The sequence below is a fragment of the Nerophis lumbriciformis genome, linkage group LG09 (assembly GCF_033978685.3).
Source record: "Nerophis lumbriciformis linkage group LG09, RoL_Nlum_v2.1, whole genome shotgun sequence".
Lineage (NCBI taxonomy): Eukaryota > Metazoa > Chordata > Actinopteri > Syngnathiformes > Syngnathidae > Nerophis > Nerophis lumbriciformis.
In genome coordinates, this window is record NC_084556.2 from 11065624 (window position 1) to 11081943 (window position 16320).

Here is a 16320-nt window from a genome sequence, read left to right on the forward strand (position 1 = left end):
GGATTTTTATTGTCCAGCAGATGTCAGTATTTAGTGACACAGTATCAATACAGTTTTGCAATGTGTCGAAACGCTTCATGACGCCTCATCAACCCATCACTGGCGAACCGTATTTGTTTCAAAGATGGTCGCCGGTGCACGCATGCGCAATATGGCTTGTCAGCTTCCTTATGCAGTTCATGTTGTCACTGTAGGTGGCGCACTCGGTACATTAGAATGTTAATAAATGTTACTAAAGTACCAATGATTGTTACACACACACTAGGTGTGGCAAAATTATTCTCTACCCATCACCCTTGATCACCCCATGGGAGGTGAGGGGAGCAGTGGGCAGCAGCGGTGGCCGCGCCCAGGAATCATTGGTGACCTATTTAAAACATTTACGTCACTTGGATCCAAATATAACATGTAAATGTGTTTAAGGTGATAGTAAAACCCCTCAAGGCGACAGTATAAAATTTGTTTAGAGCTCATATGGACAAAGAAAAACATTAAAAAACAAACAAATACTCGAAAGTACAGCATGGTTTATTTTTACATGACAGCTATATGTACAGTTTATAAAACAAATTTCAATTAGCAAAATAAAAGAGGGGTAATGATAGTTGAGAAAGGCACAAGGACTGGATGCAAAATTGAGGCGTAGCTGTGTCATGTTAACATTTTGAAATCTGATCAACCAGCCTTTGTGCTTTCCTATCACATAGAAGATTCTTCAGGCATTGCTTATTGAATAAAATCAACAAAGCCAAAATTTTCAACAGCTTTTGGTATAGTGGGCAGTCATTAAATTTACAACATTATATAAATAATTGTACACAAATACTGTACAATATACAGTAAAGCACATACATTATAAATCCCAGGGGGACATAATTTAGAGACCAACTCTTCATAAAGCAGAAGTATTTCATTTGTTTTAGTCAAAAAGGGTAACTTAGATCAGACTTTCCCCCTAAAAAACCCCCCAAAACAAATAATGTACAAACATTAAAATGATGACAAGATACAGACATGAATGTATCACGACAAACAGGAATCGAAAAGTCAATATTATGTTATGATCAATAAAATCATGGTTTTTTTTACGCTTGGACACTGCAACCCATTTTGGGGAAGCCCAAACTTGAAAAATGTACATACCAGTTTAAAAAAAAAAATCCCTGTCTATAGATATGAATTGATTGTGATAAATGGGAAGAATTTTCCTCACACTTCTATAATGCACATTCAAATATGGACAACTCTACTTGGAAAGAAACAAAACTTAACAGACAAAGCTGCCAAGTTTCAGTTGAATCTAAAACCCACAAGGAAATTCAACAACAAAACGACAAAACGTTAGCCATGAGGCGGATTCTCGTTGTAAAAACCCTCCAGCTTCCACACATTCATCAATCAATAACAAACTCCTTAAGTTCCCTAAATCTGAATGACAAGTTTTGGTGTCTAACAATACCCTTTCCACTGCACAGTACCAACAGGATATTGGAGGTACTATTTAATGAGCAGACTGCTGGGCGTTTCAACGTTCCAGTTGCTGTGACTTTCTATGCTCCGCAATCTCCACTTTGCTGCAACACTCGCTGGGCATTTGGTACCTTACTTAGGCACCAGCCTGGCCTGGTTAAAACGGCTCAGTGCGCTCGCAGTCTCCTCTCAGGTAACTTAACAAAAAAACAAAATTGTTCTTTTTTTTTTTTTCAGTGTACATGAATGAAGGCGTGTGTTGCTGAACCCGACTTGGACATTATCTGGACTGAACCTGGTTTAAAAAAAAAAACAACCTTTAAACAAAACTAATTTCATTTACAACCAGGTCTGGTGAAGATAAGGTCCTTTTTTTTTTTTTAGATAAGATAAATAAATATTTTCTTGGATAAAAAAGAAAGTAAAACAAGATAAAAATAATTACATAAAAAAAAAAGAAAAAAAAGTAATTAAATGAAAATGTTAGTGGACCAGCAGCACAAACAATCAAGTGTGCTTCAGGGACTGTGTCCCTTGCAGAAGTGTTGTCCATGTTGTGGGAACCAGAATATTGGTAGCAGAAAGAAACAACCCCTTTTGTGTGAGTGGGTGTGTATGAGTGTGAATGGGGGAGGGAGCGTTTTTTTTTGGGGTTGATGCACTAGTTAAAAGTGTATCGTGTGTTTTTTTCTATGTTGATTTAATAAAAAAAAAAAAAAAAAATTAACATAATTTATTGCCAACTGGTGTTCGCGTTCCGACTAATGCGTGACAGAGCCCTTAGTCTCCTCTCAGATAACCTTAAGTCATTTGTTGTTAGCATTCCAACTCACGTGTAACCAGGCCCATAGTCTCCTATCGGATAACCTAAATAATTTTTATGCTTACTGTTGCTAGCGTCTCACCTAGTGCGTTAGTCTCCTCTCAGATAACCTGAACTAATTTTCTGCGTATTGTTAGCTTTCTGACTAAGGCGTAACTAAGCCCTTAGTCTCCTCTCAGATAACATTAAGTCATTTTCTGCCTATTGTTAGCGTTCCGACTAATGCGTAAACAAGCCCTTAGTTTTTCCCTGTCCATTGTCGTGACTGATGCGTTCAATGAGGCTCGGTATTCGCAGTTGCTCTGTTTTAAGCTACTGTGTAGTGGAAAAGTATTGTTTTTTTTTAAGTCAATTGAAATCATTTGCACAATGTAACAACCTGTTTTCCCTCAGTTAGTAAAAATTCATGACCTTGAATGGCACAAAGGTGTATTTACAGTGCAGCAACTCATGTTGGAACCTCAAGTTTGACCTAAGTCCCAATAATGAATGTATTTTTAAATAAACAAGGGGTCTGATACTAAAAACTTTAGAGTTGTGTAGATGACATCAACAAGGATGGTGTGCTAGTGACCTCACAGCATTAAGTCCACTATGGACTGGAGGCTGTTAGCTTCAGCACTACTCTCTTTATACGCACGCACAGCAGACACAAAGCAACAGGCTGGTGCAATTAAGTCTTCAACTGGAAAATGATACAAGTCCATCATCCCCAAGGAAGGAAAGCAATCCTCACAATCACAGTCAAAGCGTTAAGAGCGAGGGCTACGTTGCTAACTACAAACAAACTACAGAGCGACACGTCACAGTGTCTTAATCGTCAAGTTTAGAGGTAAAGATTGGTGGCCTCTTCCTCCCTTCTTTCAAGCTCCGCCCTCCCCCGCTCCCCCACCTTCTCCAAGACCACATCAGGGGCTGCTGCCGCCCTCCACGTCGCTGTCGTCGGGGGCTCCCTTGTAAATGGGGCTCTTGGTCTGCAGGGCCGGCTCGTATTTGCGTGGGGTCGACTGGTTGGCGCTGCTGTGCTGGATGCCGTAGGCGAAGTAGATGATGAAACCTGAGCGGCGAGAGGAGAGGAGTCAGGAAGCCACGTAACAGAGCGCTAAAATAAATAAGACACTGAAAGCATATGATCATTCTTTTACTCTGTCCACTAGATGGTGCCGTTTCCCCATTCAAAGCACACAGCAACAACATTGCAGCTTTAATTCATTTCTGCAAAGACTGAAGTGATGAAGTGTGTGTTGCTGATGGCGTTAAATAATGGCGTGTACATAAAAAGTGTCTTTATTGGAGTTTTGTGGCGCAATGTAACCACACTGGCCTTTTTAAAGGGTTAAAAAAACACCCGAATGAGTATTTTATATGTACACTGTAGGGAAGGGAGTCAGATGGGCCAATTCCTGGGTGGATCTCCTGTGAGAGGAATCATTTTGCAATGCAGTCTGCTGAAAATGATGAAAAGTGCCACTATACATAGCAACTGACACTGTGGTCAAATTTGAAAATTGCTACAAAACACATTTTAAGATATTCAACACTCTACTGCCACCTGGCGGCTCAAGTGGGTAGTGACACCCCCACCCACCATTTCTCATGTTTCATGTGTCAGGTAAACTGCGACGAATGGGGCCATATGAATCCTCTTCCTACTGTAGTTCGGGCTAAAGTAGTATTCAAATTGGGGGGGGAATAAAATATCCACAGCCGCTTTTAGGAAGATGATTTTTTTTTGTTATTTATAAAAAATACAAATCTGACACTGCAGGAAATATACTGTCAATTCCGGACTATAAGCTGTTTATTTTTTTCTACGCTTTGAACCCTGCGGCTTATAAAACGTTGCGTCTAATTTGTGGATTTTTCTTAACCAACGGCCATAATGTTTTGTGTTCACTACTTTTCATGAAATTAATTCCATCAGAGCCTAGTATTTAATTGGAAGCAAAAACACCTGAAATATTGGTTTTGCAAACATACTGGCTTTTAAGGGTTGAAAATCTAAAATTGCTAGAATTTCATAGGTTTGCAGCATATTTTTGGGAAGCTGACGTTTTATGTTATCAAGGGATAAAATATTCACAGACGCTTTTAGGAAGCTGATTTTTTTTTTGTTATTTAAAAAAAAAAATCTGACACTGCAGGAAATATACTGTCAATTCCGGACTATAAGCTGCTACTTTTTTCCTACGCTTTGAACCCTGCGGCTTATAAAACGGTGCGTCTAATTTGTGGATTTTTCTTAACCAACGGCCATAATGTTTTGTGTTCACTACTTTTCATGAAATTAATTCCATCAGAGCCTAGTATTTAATTGGAAGCAAAAACACCTGAAATATTGGTTTTGCAAACATACTGGCTTTTAAGGGTTGAAAATCTAAAATTGCTAGAATTTCATAGGTTTGCAGCATATTTTTGGGAAGCTGACGTTTTATGTTATCAAGGGATAAAATATTCACAGACGCTTTTAGGAAGCTGATTTTTTTTTTGTTATTTAAAAAAAAAAATCTGACACTGCAGGAAATATACTGTCGATTCCGGACTATAAGCTGCTACTTTTTTCCTACGCTTTGAACCCTGCGGCTTATAAAACGGTGCGTCTAATTTGTGGATTTTTCTTAGCCAACGGCCATTATGTTGTGTTCACTACTTTTCATGAAATTAATTCCATCAGAGCCTAGTATTGAATTGGAAGCAAAAACTCCTGAAATATTGGTTGTGCAAACATACTGGCTTTTAAGGGTTGAAAATCTAAAATTGCTAGAATTTCATAGGTTGCAGCATATTTTTGGGAAGCTGACGTTTTATGTTATCAAAGGATAAAATATTCACAGACGCTTTTAGGAAGCTGATTTTTTTTTTGTTATTTAAAAAAAAAAATCTGACACTGCAGGAAATATACTGTCGATTCCGGACTATAAGCTGCTACTTTTTTCCTACGCTTTGAACCCTGCGGCTTATAAAACGGTGCGTCTAATTTGTGGATTTTTCTTAGCCAACGGCCATTATGTTGTGTTCACTACTTTTCATGAAATTAATTCCATCAGAGCCTAGTATTGAATTGGAAGCAAAAACTCCTGAAATATTGGTTGTGCAAACATACTGGCTTTTAAGGGTTGAAAATCTAAAATTGCTAGAATTTCATAGGTTGCAGCATATTTTTGGGAAGCTGACGTTTTATGTTATCAAAGGATAAAATATTCACAGACGCTTTTAGGAAGCTGATTTTTTTTTTGTTATTTAAAAAAAAAAAATCTGACACTGCAGGAAATATACTGTCAATTCCGGACTATAAGCTGCTACTTTTTTCCTACGCTTTGAACCCTGCGGCTTATAAAACGGTGCGTCTAATTTGTGGATTTTTCTTAGCCAACGGCCATTATGTTGTGTTCACTACTTTTCAGGAAATTAATTCCATCAGAGCCTAGTATTGAATTGGAAGCAAAAACTCCTGAAATATTTGTTTTGCAAACATACTGGCTTTTAAGGATTGAAAATCTAAAATTGCTAGAATTTCATAGGTTGCAGCAGTTATTGGGAAGCTGACGTTTTATGTTACCAAAGGATAAGTTAACAATTTTATTCGTAGCTGTTAACATTTACTTCAGTATATTGTGCTTTAGGTGCATTTGGGGTACATGCAAGTTGCTTAAAAGTGTGCAGTGGATGCAAACTATTCAAAATGCATGACTTGAGGCCCACAGTGGAAATGTTTGAGGTTTTGTCAAAAGCAAGGGTTGATCGGAAAAAAGGGTGAGCGTGAAAGAGAACAAAGAAGGCTGGTAACGTACCGATGACCATCCAGACGGTGAAGCGATACCAGGTGCCCTGATCAAGCTGCATCATGAGGTAGATGTTGACAAAGACGCTGAAGAGAGGCAACCAAGGGAGCAGAGGAACCTGGAAAAGAGTGAAACAATACGATAAACCTTACAGTGTTTGAACATTTGGAGTTCTAGAAAAAATATGCTACCAAAAAAACTGTCTGGAATGAACTTATGCTGTATTTAAGTTGAAGTGGAGTGGTAATTATTTTTTTATGACGCCTTGGCAACAATGTATTAATTTGAGCTCATGTGATGCAGTAAGTTGAATGATGCGGACACTTTTGTTACTGGATACTGCCTTGGAGACCTTGCAACCGTGATTAATATGCAACTATAATTGTTTAATACTTCTTTGTATTGACAAATGTCGTGTTTCAGACCGCAAAATTGTTTAATTAGGTCACCTATTACATATGTCCAGATTGTGTGCTTAGCTGTTGTGTAGCTGCTAGCTCATACAAGACTACAGCCCGTTATGTTTACTTTTTGAAAATGACTCGACTAAAATACAAGAAAAGACCAACCTTGTATGCTTATTGGAAGTGAGTAAACACGCTGCAGGGCTGCTTGTATCGGAGTTAGGACAATATAAGCCTTGTTTTTGCTGATATCCGATCAATACTAATATCGGACTGGGATGAGCAATATGGCTATTAGGTGACACTATTTCTCTGCAAACTCCTGATAATGATATCGGTATACTTATCAAACTGCGATGTGCTCCGCAGGCATCAAGCTTGCTGGCTAGTATGTCAGCAGTGTTGACTTATTTTCAGTTTTGGCCTTCATGTTGTAGATATGCAGTTTGCAGTGAGTGTAAAGTGTTGGGTATGAGAGGGCAGCGTCTTCCTGTCTCCCTCTAATACGTCTATAATCTAATATCACACCGCGTCATACGCAGCCTCAATGATAAGAAGCGACCAGCAGTACTGAAAACAAATGGTGAAAAAAGACAACAAGCATGAAGCACAATACAAATGTGACAAACACACAATTAGCCATGGTGGCATCGGAGAAAGATATGTACCGTACTAATTTTTCACACTCATTGTGTGTGCAGGGTTCGCCGCACAAACTACGACATTACAACGCCTGAAGAAAAAACATGACTAATGAGGCAAAAAAATGCAAAATAATGGACTTTCTAAAAGCAGTTTATCATTTCACTAATTGTATTAGTATTGTATCATACTTTATTTTGTTTTTTACGATTGTGTTACAGAAATGTGCAACTTTCCAAATGGTATACTTGCCAGACATATTTGATTATTATTCTATTCTGATACTATTGGAACCATTTTGTAATATGTGCTGCGAGGCACAAAAAGCCCCCGAGGCCGCACTTTGGACACCCCTGCTTTTACAGCTCTTCGTCAGGGTTGAGCGTGTGACGTGACGTCAACCATCAACTATTTTGCTTGTTAGCTTCCTTCGTCACATCCCTGGTAATTAATAGGAGTTTAAAAATGAATCGGTAAAAACCGATAACTGTTTTTTAACGTTAGAGATATGATTACATCGTTTGACGAGCTTTTGGCTCGATCTATATGTAGTATGGATCGGTCGATGTCCGGTTGGAAAGTCATGAATCGGTTGTTTGTAGGTCTGATACAAATATCAGGGCTGCGAATCTTTGGGTGTCCCACGATTCGATTCAATATCGATTCTCGGGGTCACGATTAGATTATAAATCGATTTTTCCGATTCAAAAAAATTCTCTATTCATTCAATACATAGGATTTCAGCAGGATTGATTGATTGATACTTTTATTAGTACCGGTATGTTGCACAGTGAAGTACATATTCCGTACAATTGACCACTAAATGGTAACACCCGAATAAGTTTTTCAACTTGTTCAAGTCAGGGTCCACTTTGATTCATTGATTCATGATACAGATATATACTATCATCATTAATACAGTCATCACACAAGATAATCATCAGGGTATATACATTGAATTATTTACAATCCGGGGTGCGGAGGGGGTTAGGTTTGGTTGTTATCATCAGTCATCAACTATTGAGAACAGAGAAGTGGATATTGAAACAGTGTAGGTCTGACTTGGTAGGATATGTAGAGAGAGAGCGAGAAAGAGAGATCAGAAGGCATAAGAAAAAGTATCTACATTTGATTATTAACAATCCGGGGAGGGTGTTAGTTTAGGGTTGAAGTTGCCTGGAGGTGTACTTTTATTGCGGTTTTGAAGGATGATCTACCCCAGTCTGCTGACATGCAAGCAGAGTAGTAGATTTTTGTAAAAAGCTTTTATAATTGTAAAGGACAATGTTTTATCAACTGATTGCAATAATGTAAATTTGTTTTAACTATTAAATTAACCAAAAATATGACTTATTTTATCTTTGTGGAAAATATTGGACACAGTGTGTTGTCAAGCTTATGAGATGCGATGCAAGTGTAAGCCACTGTAAAACTATTGTTCTTTTTTATTTTTTTTATAAATGTCTAATGATAATGTCAATGAAGGATTTTTAATCACTGCTATGTTGAAATTGTTAGTAATATTGATACCGCTGTTGTAGGGCTGGGCGATATTGCCTTTTTTTAATATCGCAATATTTTAAGGCAATATCGCGATACACGATATATATCTCGATATTTTGCCTTAGCCTTGAATGAACACTTGATGCATATAATCACAGCAGTATGATGATTCTATGTGTCTACATTAAAACATTCTTATTCATACTGCATTAATATATGCTACTTTTAAACTTTCATGCAGAGAAGGAAATCACAACTAAAAAAAAATCACTCTTTTTTTCATACGGTGTTGATCTGGAAATGTTTGCCTCGGCATTTTGATGGTGTGGACGTGTGGCACCGAACGGAGATATTGACGTGCGGAGTAAGCCCTCTTCATTGTCTAGCAGGTGACTTTTCAAATGATGCTACATATTAGCAGTGTAGCCGAGTGTCCTGGGTTCACCTATACAGTGTACTTATCTAGTAAAATAATAAACGGGAGACATTAGAGCAGGTTCGGTAGCCACCGCTTCTTTAATGTCAACATCACACACCTCCTTCCACAACCACACACACCCTATGTCACTGCCCTAGGGCAACAACTCTGGAGGGACACAATTCCTCCTCCTTACTAACACACTCCAGTAACTTGGGACACCCTGAACTGTTTGTTACATTAATGCTACTTTTTATAGCAACGCTTTTGCCCCACACTTGACAAATTACGGTTGTCTGTTCGACATCTTCCCACTTGAAGCCAAACCACCGCCAGACGATGGCCCCCTGCTGTTTGTTGGGGGAATTAATTATTCCTCCATTTGTTACCAGATTCGAACCTTCTTTCTCTTGTATTCGCGCTCGCACCACTCCGCTAGCATCACAGCTAACGTTAGCCATGCTGCTACCTTTCTGCTCTAGGAGGGCATATACGTATGTGACGCATGTCGTGACAGTATGTGACGTGTGTAAGAAGGTGCGCTTGTCTGTCTGTGAGAAGGAGAGACTGGAAAGAGGAGGAGAGCCTGTAGTGTAATGCCTGCAGCTAAAAGCAACTGCGTGAGAACGTATACTCGATATCACAATATAGTCATTTTCTATATCGCACAGAGACAAACCCGCGATATATCGCGTATATCGATATATCGCCCAGCCCTATGCTGTTGATAATATAATTTTTGTTTCACTACTTTTGGATTGTTCTGTGTCGTGTTTGTGTGTCCTCTCAATTGCTCTGTTTATTGCTGTTCTGAGTGTTGCTGGGTCGGGTTTGGTTTTGGAACTGGATTGCATTGTTATGGTATTGCTGTGTATTGTTTTGTCGGATTGATTAATAAAAATAAAAATAAATAAAACATTTTAAAAAATAAAATAAAATCGATTTTTGAAAAATGAGAATCGATACTGAATCGCACAACGTGAGAATGGCGAGTTGAATTCGAATTGATTTTTCCCCACACCCTTAACAAATATGGCCGCTGTAATCTTGCGAGACTTCTGTGATGACGTAATACGAGAGTACCACGCAATGTAAACCATTCAGAAGCAATTTAAGGCGCGTCTTTATGTCTTTATTTTCCACACAAACATCAGTGCAGTGTTGTCAACTTGGCGACTTTCTCTATAAATCTGGAATCTTTCCAACTCGTCTTAGTCCCTTTCTTTCTCAAAAGATGTGCAAAGCTGCTTCTGCCTTGTTTGAGATGTCAATGTTTCATCATTTACCAGGAATTGATTAACGTGGACCCCGACTTAAACAAGTTGAAAAACTTATTCGGGTGTTACCATTTAGTGGTCAATTGTACGGGATATGTACTGTACTGTGCAATCTACTAATACAAGTTTCAAATCAATCAATCAATCAATCAATCAATCACTGTCATTCTTCAAATAAAAACAGACCTATCGTTCATGTCAATCAGTCAGTCAATAGATTTGCTTCGCTTGTGAACATCACAACCCTTCTGTCTTTTGATCAAATTTGATACTCTAACTTAACAATGTAGAACAAATTAAAATACAACTACCCGTATTTTTCGGAGTATAAGTCGCACTGGCCGAAAATGCATAATAAAGAAGGAAAAAAAACATCTATGAGTCGCACTGGAGTATAAATCGCATTTTTTGGGGAAATGTATTTGATAAAACCCAACACGAAGAATAGACATTTCAAAGGCAATTTAAAATAAATAAAGAATAGTGAACAACAGGCTGAATAAGTGTACGTTATATGACGCATGAATAACCAACTGAGAACGTGCCTGGTATGTTAACGTAACATATTATGGTAAGAGTCATTCAAATAACTATAACATATAGAACATGCTATACGTTTACCAAACAATCTGTCACTCCTAATCACTAAATACGATGAAATCTTATATGTCTAGTCTCTTACGTGAATGAGCTAAATAATATTATTGGATATGTTACGGTAATGTGATAATAATTTCACACATAAATCGCTCCTGAGTATAAGTCGCACCCCTGGCCAAATTATGAAAAAAACTGCGATTTGTAGCCCGAAAAATACGGTAAACTAAGATCAACAGAAGAAAATTAATTTACAGTTCTAATCATAATTTGCATTTTTTAACTCACACTCACATCATCTTTTATTTTAAGTTTATGGATTGCAATGCCTTGAAGTTGATAGTTCTATTTGCTAACAATACAGAAACCGTCTGTTTTGTATTTTTCTATTTAACAAATAAACACCACATTGTTCGGACATAACACTTTTTTTTTTTCACCTTGCAAAGCTTCAAACTGCATCAAATCGTATCGTATTGTGATGTTTTAAATAAAAGTATTCTTAGTGAATCGTATCGTAACCCATGTATCGAGATTCATATCGGATTGCCATTTAAGGTAGAGAAGCACACTCCTAGTAATTAAAGAGGGATGGGGAGTGTTATTGCAGATGGAATTTTTGTTGTTGCAAATATTGATCTGAAATCAGAGGAGCTGACCAATCACAGCCTTTACAGTACTTGACATCCGTTGGGGTTTTCCCAGGGGTGCCTGTCACGCTGTGCAGGAGTGTTTGCAGATGGATGAGTAAACCGGCTTAGCGTACACTAGTTTCTCCGCACAGGAGTATAATCCAGGTTTCGTGAACTGAATTTGAAACTGACACAACTGGAAATACAACAAAATGTGTAGCTGGAGAGCAGCACAGTGTACAAAATGTAGTTTGAAATATTCAGTGCTTGTGTAGAATCTGATTGAAAATAAACCCTTTGTTTACACACTAAATGTACTTTATGTAGGTCAGTCGAAAGCGATGAAAGTACCCGTATTTGCGCGTGAAAGTCATTTCAATCGTTTGTTGCAGTGAAAGAATGTTCCCAGCTGCTAAATGGAGTGTAGCAGAAAACACGGCAACATACCAAACCACAACCAAGGTGATTTTCTAAGAAATGGTTACCTTGAAGGTCAGGGCCTCCTTGCTCTCGGGCTGCCTGCAGATGATGATAAGGCAGACGCCGCACAGCAGAGCCAAAATGACACAAGTCGCCACCACGATTCCATTTCCGTCCAGCAGCTGCCGCAGACAGTTGGCCAGGATGATGCACAGTACGGTGATCAAGATGGCTGTTGAGAGCCGACATTAAGAAGGCTTGTTGTCAAGATGGTGGAAAATTTACTCGCCCACATCTTATGGTATTCTGTACTTACAGATGACGGCGGTGGTGGCGTACACGATTGTCCCCGAGGTCTGCGTGGGGGTCTTTCCGCTCGGGCAGAAGAGCAGCTTGAAAGTGAAAGCCTCTTGGAGGGGCTTTTCCTCGTTCTCAGTGTACTCATCGCCGCTGTCCCCGCCGCTTACTGCCACCTTCTCGCCTTCTACGAGCTCCACTAGCTTCTCTGTCTGGCTGGACGAGTTCAAGGTTCCTGGTTGGTACCTTTGGCAGAAACAAAGGGGCTTACTTCCAGGACAGATTCATGTTGAAACCCGATTAAGTTGTATTACTAAAAATAAGTCCCTGTCGACATATTGCTTTTCCTGGGTTCCCGACCAGCCCATGATAAATGAATTTGTGCGCAGTCGGAATTATTAAATATAAAATAAATATTTTCAATGCCCTAGCATAAAAATCTGTATATGACTTATTTAAGTTTTTTTCTAAATTATGATAGCCGACTATACATTAAATGACACCCTTTAATCACAATTACACGCTTGTAATCCAATATCGCACTTTGATTGGTTTGGTCTCCTCTGGTGAACAATACTACTGTAGTTTTGACATTTTTAGTTTTATTTAACAATTTCTATGATAGAAAACGTTAAATGTAGGACCACAAAATTGTACAATATGCTTTAAAAAAATTAAAAATAAATGAAAATAAACATCTGCCGTGTGGTGAAACCACTTAAAATATTGCGGCTTCTACCACATCGCAGATATTTTTGTGTGTGTGTGTGTGTGTGTTTTTATAGCATATTCCACAACATCATTAGTGCAGCTTTCTTAGATAAAAAAGTAAAGGCGTAATTATTTAGACCTTGAGCTGAAAAAGATTACACTAAAGTAATGTGGACAAAAGTACTGGAACAAGGGGCCATTATAACTACAGCAAGTGAAACAATGATTTGATTGCCTTAAACTAGGGGTCTCCAACTCGCACCCTGAGGGGCATTTGCCCATATTTTGTGGCCCTTTACGTAACTTTATAGTTCATTGTAATTGTAACTTTGCACACCCTGGGGCAGCTAGTAGTTACATATATTATGGCAATCTGGAATACCACTAAAAAGAAAATTAACTACAATACTGGTACAGACACAAAAATGACAGCACAACAAACACACTTGGGCAAAAACAAAGAGCAACTTCCTGTATGCAAAAAAGAAAATTAACTACAATACTGGTACAGACACAAAAATGACAGCACAACAAACACACTTGGGCAAAAACAAAGAGCAACTTCCTGTATGCAAACGAAAGTGTCTCTGACAATCTCTTGGTGAAATCAACAGTGTCGAAACATTTTTACATTCGATTTGAGGAAGCTAATAGCTAGTCAACTAGAGTTCAGGTTGCTCACACAGGAAAAACGTGTGGAAGAGAATTGCTAGTAGGTCCCGCCTGCGCGTACCCAAACAAAGATTGTGCAAGACTGACGAGAGGTTTCACTCGGTTCATTTAATTCCACCCTCGAGTAAACGTGCTTAGGTGCTGAGAGCGATGGAAAGTGATACCTCTTGTATCCAGTTTAAAAACCAGAGACGATGAAAAACAGACATAGCAATTTATCAATGACAGCAAAGTTTTTAAGTTAATTTTTATTTATCCTTCCATTAATTGATTGATTGACTATCGGCCCAAACCTACATTTGATTATTTTTTGAATGCCTATGGATACAAATATAATGCTTTTTAATGCCATTCAAAGCCTTAATTTTCGCAAAATCTATTTAATGACTTTTAATGCTTTTTAATAACCCACTGAAACCCTGTAAAACGTGTCTCTGAAGTGAATACTTCATGCAGCCCAGCCTCAACCCGACTCCATCCAGCGGCCCTCCGGTAAATTTGAGTTTGAGACCACCGTTTTAAACGCAGGGCTCCATGGCCAAATTGTTGGAACTAAAAATAAACTATTTTAAATGGCTAAGTATTACTTTCCGAAAGATCTAACATGTGTACAAAGTGTGGCCCAGAGGCCATTTGCGGCCCGCAGCTAATTTTTTTAACGAACGCGACACATTCTAAAAACACTATAAAAAACACCCAAAAATCATAACCGTGAAAGAAAGAGAGCAAAAAAGTGAAATGTAACGAGAAAAAGTTGCAATGTTGACTCTAATAATACAAAGCTGCCATTTAAGCATTGCTGAAAAAATAATACATCAAAATTAATGAATTATTATTACTACGTCACGCGATGATGTGTCTGGCTTCCTCATTACCTCTCAAAATGGCTCGGGAATCTCCGTGAGATTAATACTATTTTGATAATATCTATTTATTTGCAAATATATATGATAATAGCTTCAATATAGAGGCAACTTGTTTTTCCACTCTACTGGTATTTTAAGCGTTGAATAAAAAATATATACAGTATTACTTGTTTTTAACATTTTTATGACTGAGACACTTCTGGGTCCCTGGGGAACCCTTAAGGTTACACAAATCAGTGATTTGTATTGGTTTGTAAAATATATATATTATAAAATATCAAAATGGCCCCCCACATGCTTTTTTTCAATGTGCGACCCTTAGTTGAAAAAGTTTGGACACCCCTGCTCTAGAAACATCTACAGTTATCTCCAAATTGCTCTTTACCAGTCTAAAAGTTTTAGAGACAATTTCTCACGGTATTGAAGGAGAAAGTGTCTCTAAACTATTGGTGATTGAAGGTGTTTACCTGAGGATGAGAACACAGATGGCCACTAGCGAGTATGCTAGCAGAGTTCCGATGGACATGAGGTCAACCAACGCTGCGAGGTCGAACAGGAAGGCCATCAGAGCTGTGGGAAGACACATTTTAGAGAAAATCTCAACTTACAATAAAGTCATACTGCTTGTAAAAGTGCTGTCTTTGATCCCAACAGAGGCAGTTTACCTGCGACAATGCCAGAAACAATGGTGGCCAGCAGAGGAGTCTTGGTGCGAAGGTTCATCCTGGACAGAGAACGGAACAGCAGCCCGTCCTCCGCCATGGCGTAGATGACGCGGGGCATAGGGAACATGGAGCCAAGCAAGCTAGGAGAAGACGGTGAAGACAAGTTGGTATAATTGTATTTCATTTGCACCCACACAATTATACAACCCGAATAGAAGTCGTCATTTACCTGGTGGACAGAGCGCAGAGGGAGCCCACGGCCACGATGTAGCGGGCCGGAGCCCAGCCCACGTAGGTAAAAGCTTCGGGCAGGGGGCTCTGGGTGTTCAGCTCGTAGTAGGGCATCATGAGAGTTAGAGCGGCAGACACGCCAAAGTAGGCAAAGAAGCAGATGAGAAGCGAGGCCACGATGCCGATGGGTATGGAGCGCATGGGATTCTTGGCCTCCTCGCCTGTAGGGGGGGGGGGGGGGGGGGGGGGGGGGCATTAGGTTGAGAATGAGGTGCTGACATGGCAAATGCCTAGCGGTGTTGAATTAATCAACCTTTATTTATAAAGCGTTGGGATGTTTCTATCAGCGATTTATGCTGGCGATTCCGATCATCCATGAGTGAGATTGAATGAGACCGATAACTATCAGATGTATGATTGTACATTTTTCAATGTATATATGTTGAGTGTTTAACCAAGATGTTATTTCAAGTTCCTTATTTTCTTTTATTACATACAATTGTTTGATCAAAACAAAGTCAAAATTGTACACAATAAATAAACAAAATCCAAAACTATTATCCATTATAAATGTAAATCTTTTTGCCGTTTTAAGTCCTCTTGTGTCCAGGAACTTAAAGGGGCGCTATTAGGCAAAACCAACATTCTTACCTATTGGTACCCGTTTTTGTGTATTTGGGATCTGCATAAATCCCAAAAATTTGAAACCAAACCAAGGAGGCATTGCGGAGATATTTATAAAACAATCTTGCCTTTTTTTAAACTAGCCGTTTGGAATTTGTCCCATTTGTGACATGCTTCACATTTGCCATTCCCATCTCCATATATGGTAGAGATTTACTCAAAATACTTTGCACGAGTCTGCCATTGTAGTCCAACGGTATAGTCAGTAAGCTCCTTTATTTTTTCT

At 38.8% G+C, this 16320-nt stretch overlaps 1 protein-coding gene across 3 annotated transcripts in view; it reads right to left on the reverse strand.

Annotated features, from left to right (window-relative positions):
• Nucleotides 1-512: 512 nt before the first annotated feature.
• Nucleotides 513-16320, reverse strand: part of slc7a3a (solute carrier family 7 member 3a) — a 37888-nt gene continuing 22080 nt past the window's right edge. For all 3 annotated transcript variants that reach the window (XM_061962587.2, XM_061962588.2, XM_061962585.2), the window contains exons 6-12: nucleotides 15409-15631; nucleotides 15180-15319; nucleotides 14982-15084; nucleotides 12285-12511; nucleotides 12034-12200; nucleotides 6085-6193; nucleotides 513-3350 (exon numbers count right to left, since the gene is read on the reverse strand). In XM_061962587.2, coding sequence (XP_061818571.2) covers nucleotides 3202-3350; nucleotides 6085-6193; nucleotides 12034-12200; nucleotides 12285-12511; nucleotides 14982-15084; nucleotides 15180-15319; nucleotides 15409-15631 — 1118 coding nt within the window. In that variant the 3' untranslated portion in view covers nucleotides 513-3201. The remainder of the gene's footprint in view (nucleotides 3351-6084; nucleotides 6194-12033; nucleotides 12201-12284; nucleotides 12512-14981; nucleotides 15085-15179; nucleotides 15320-15408; nucleotides 15632-16320) is intronic.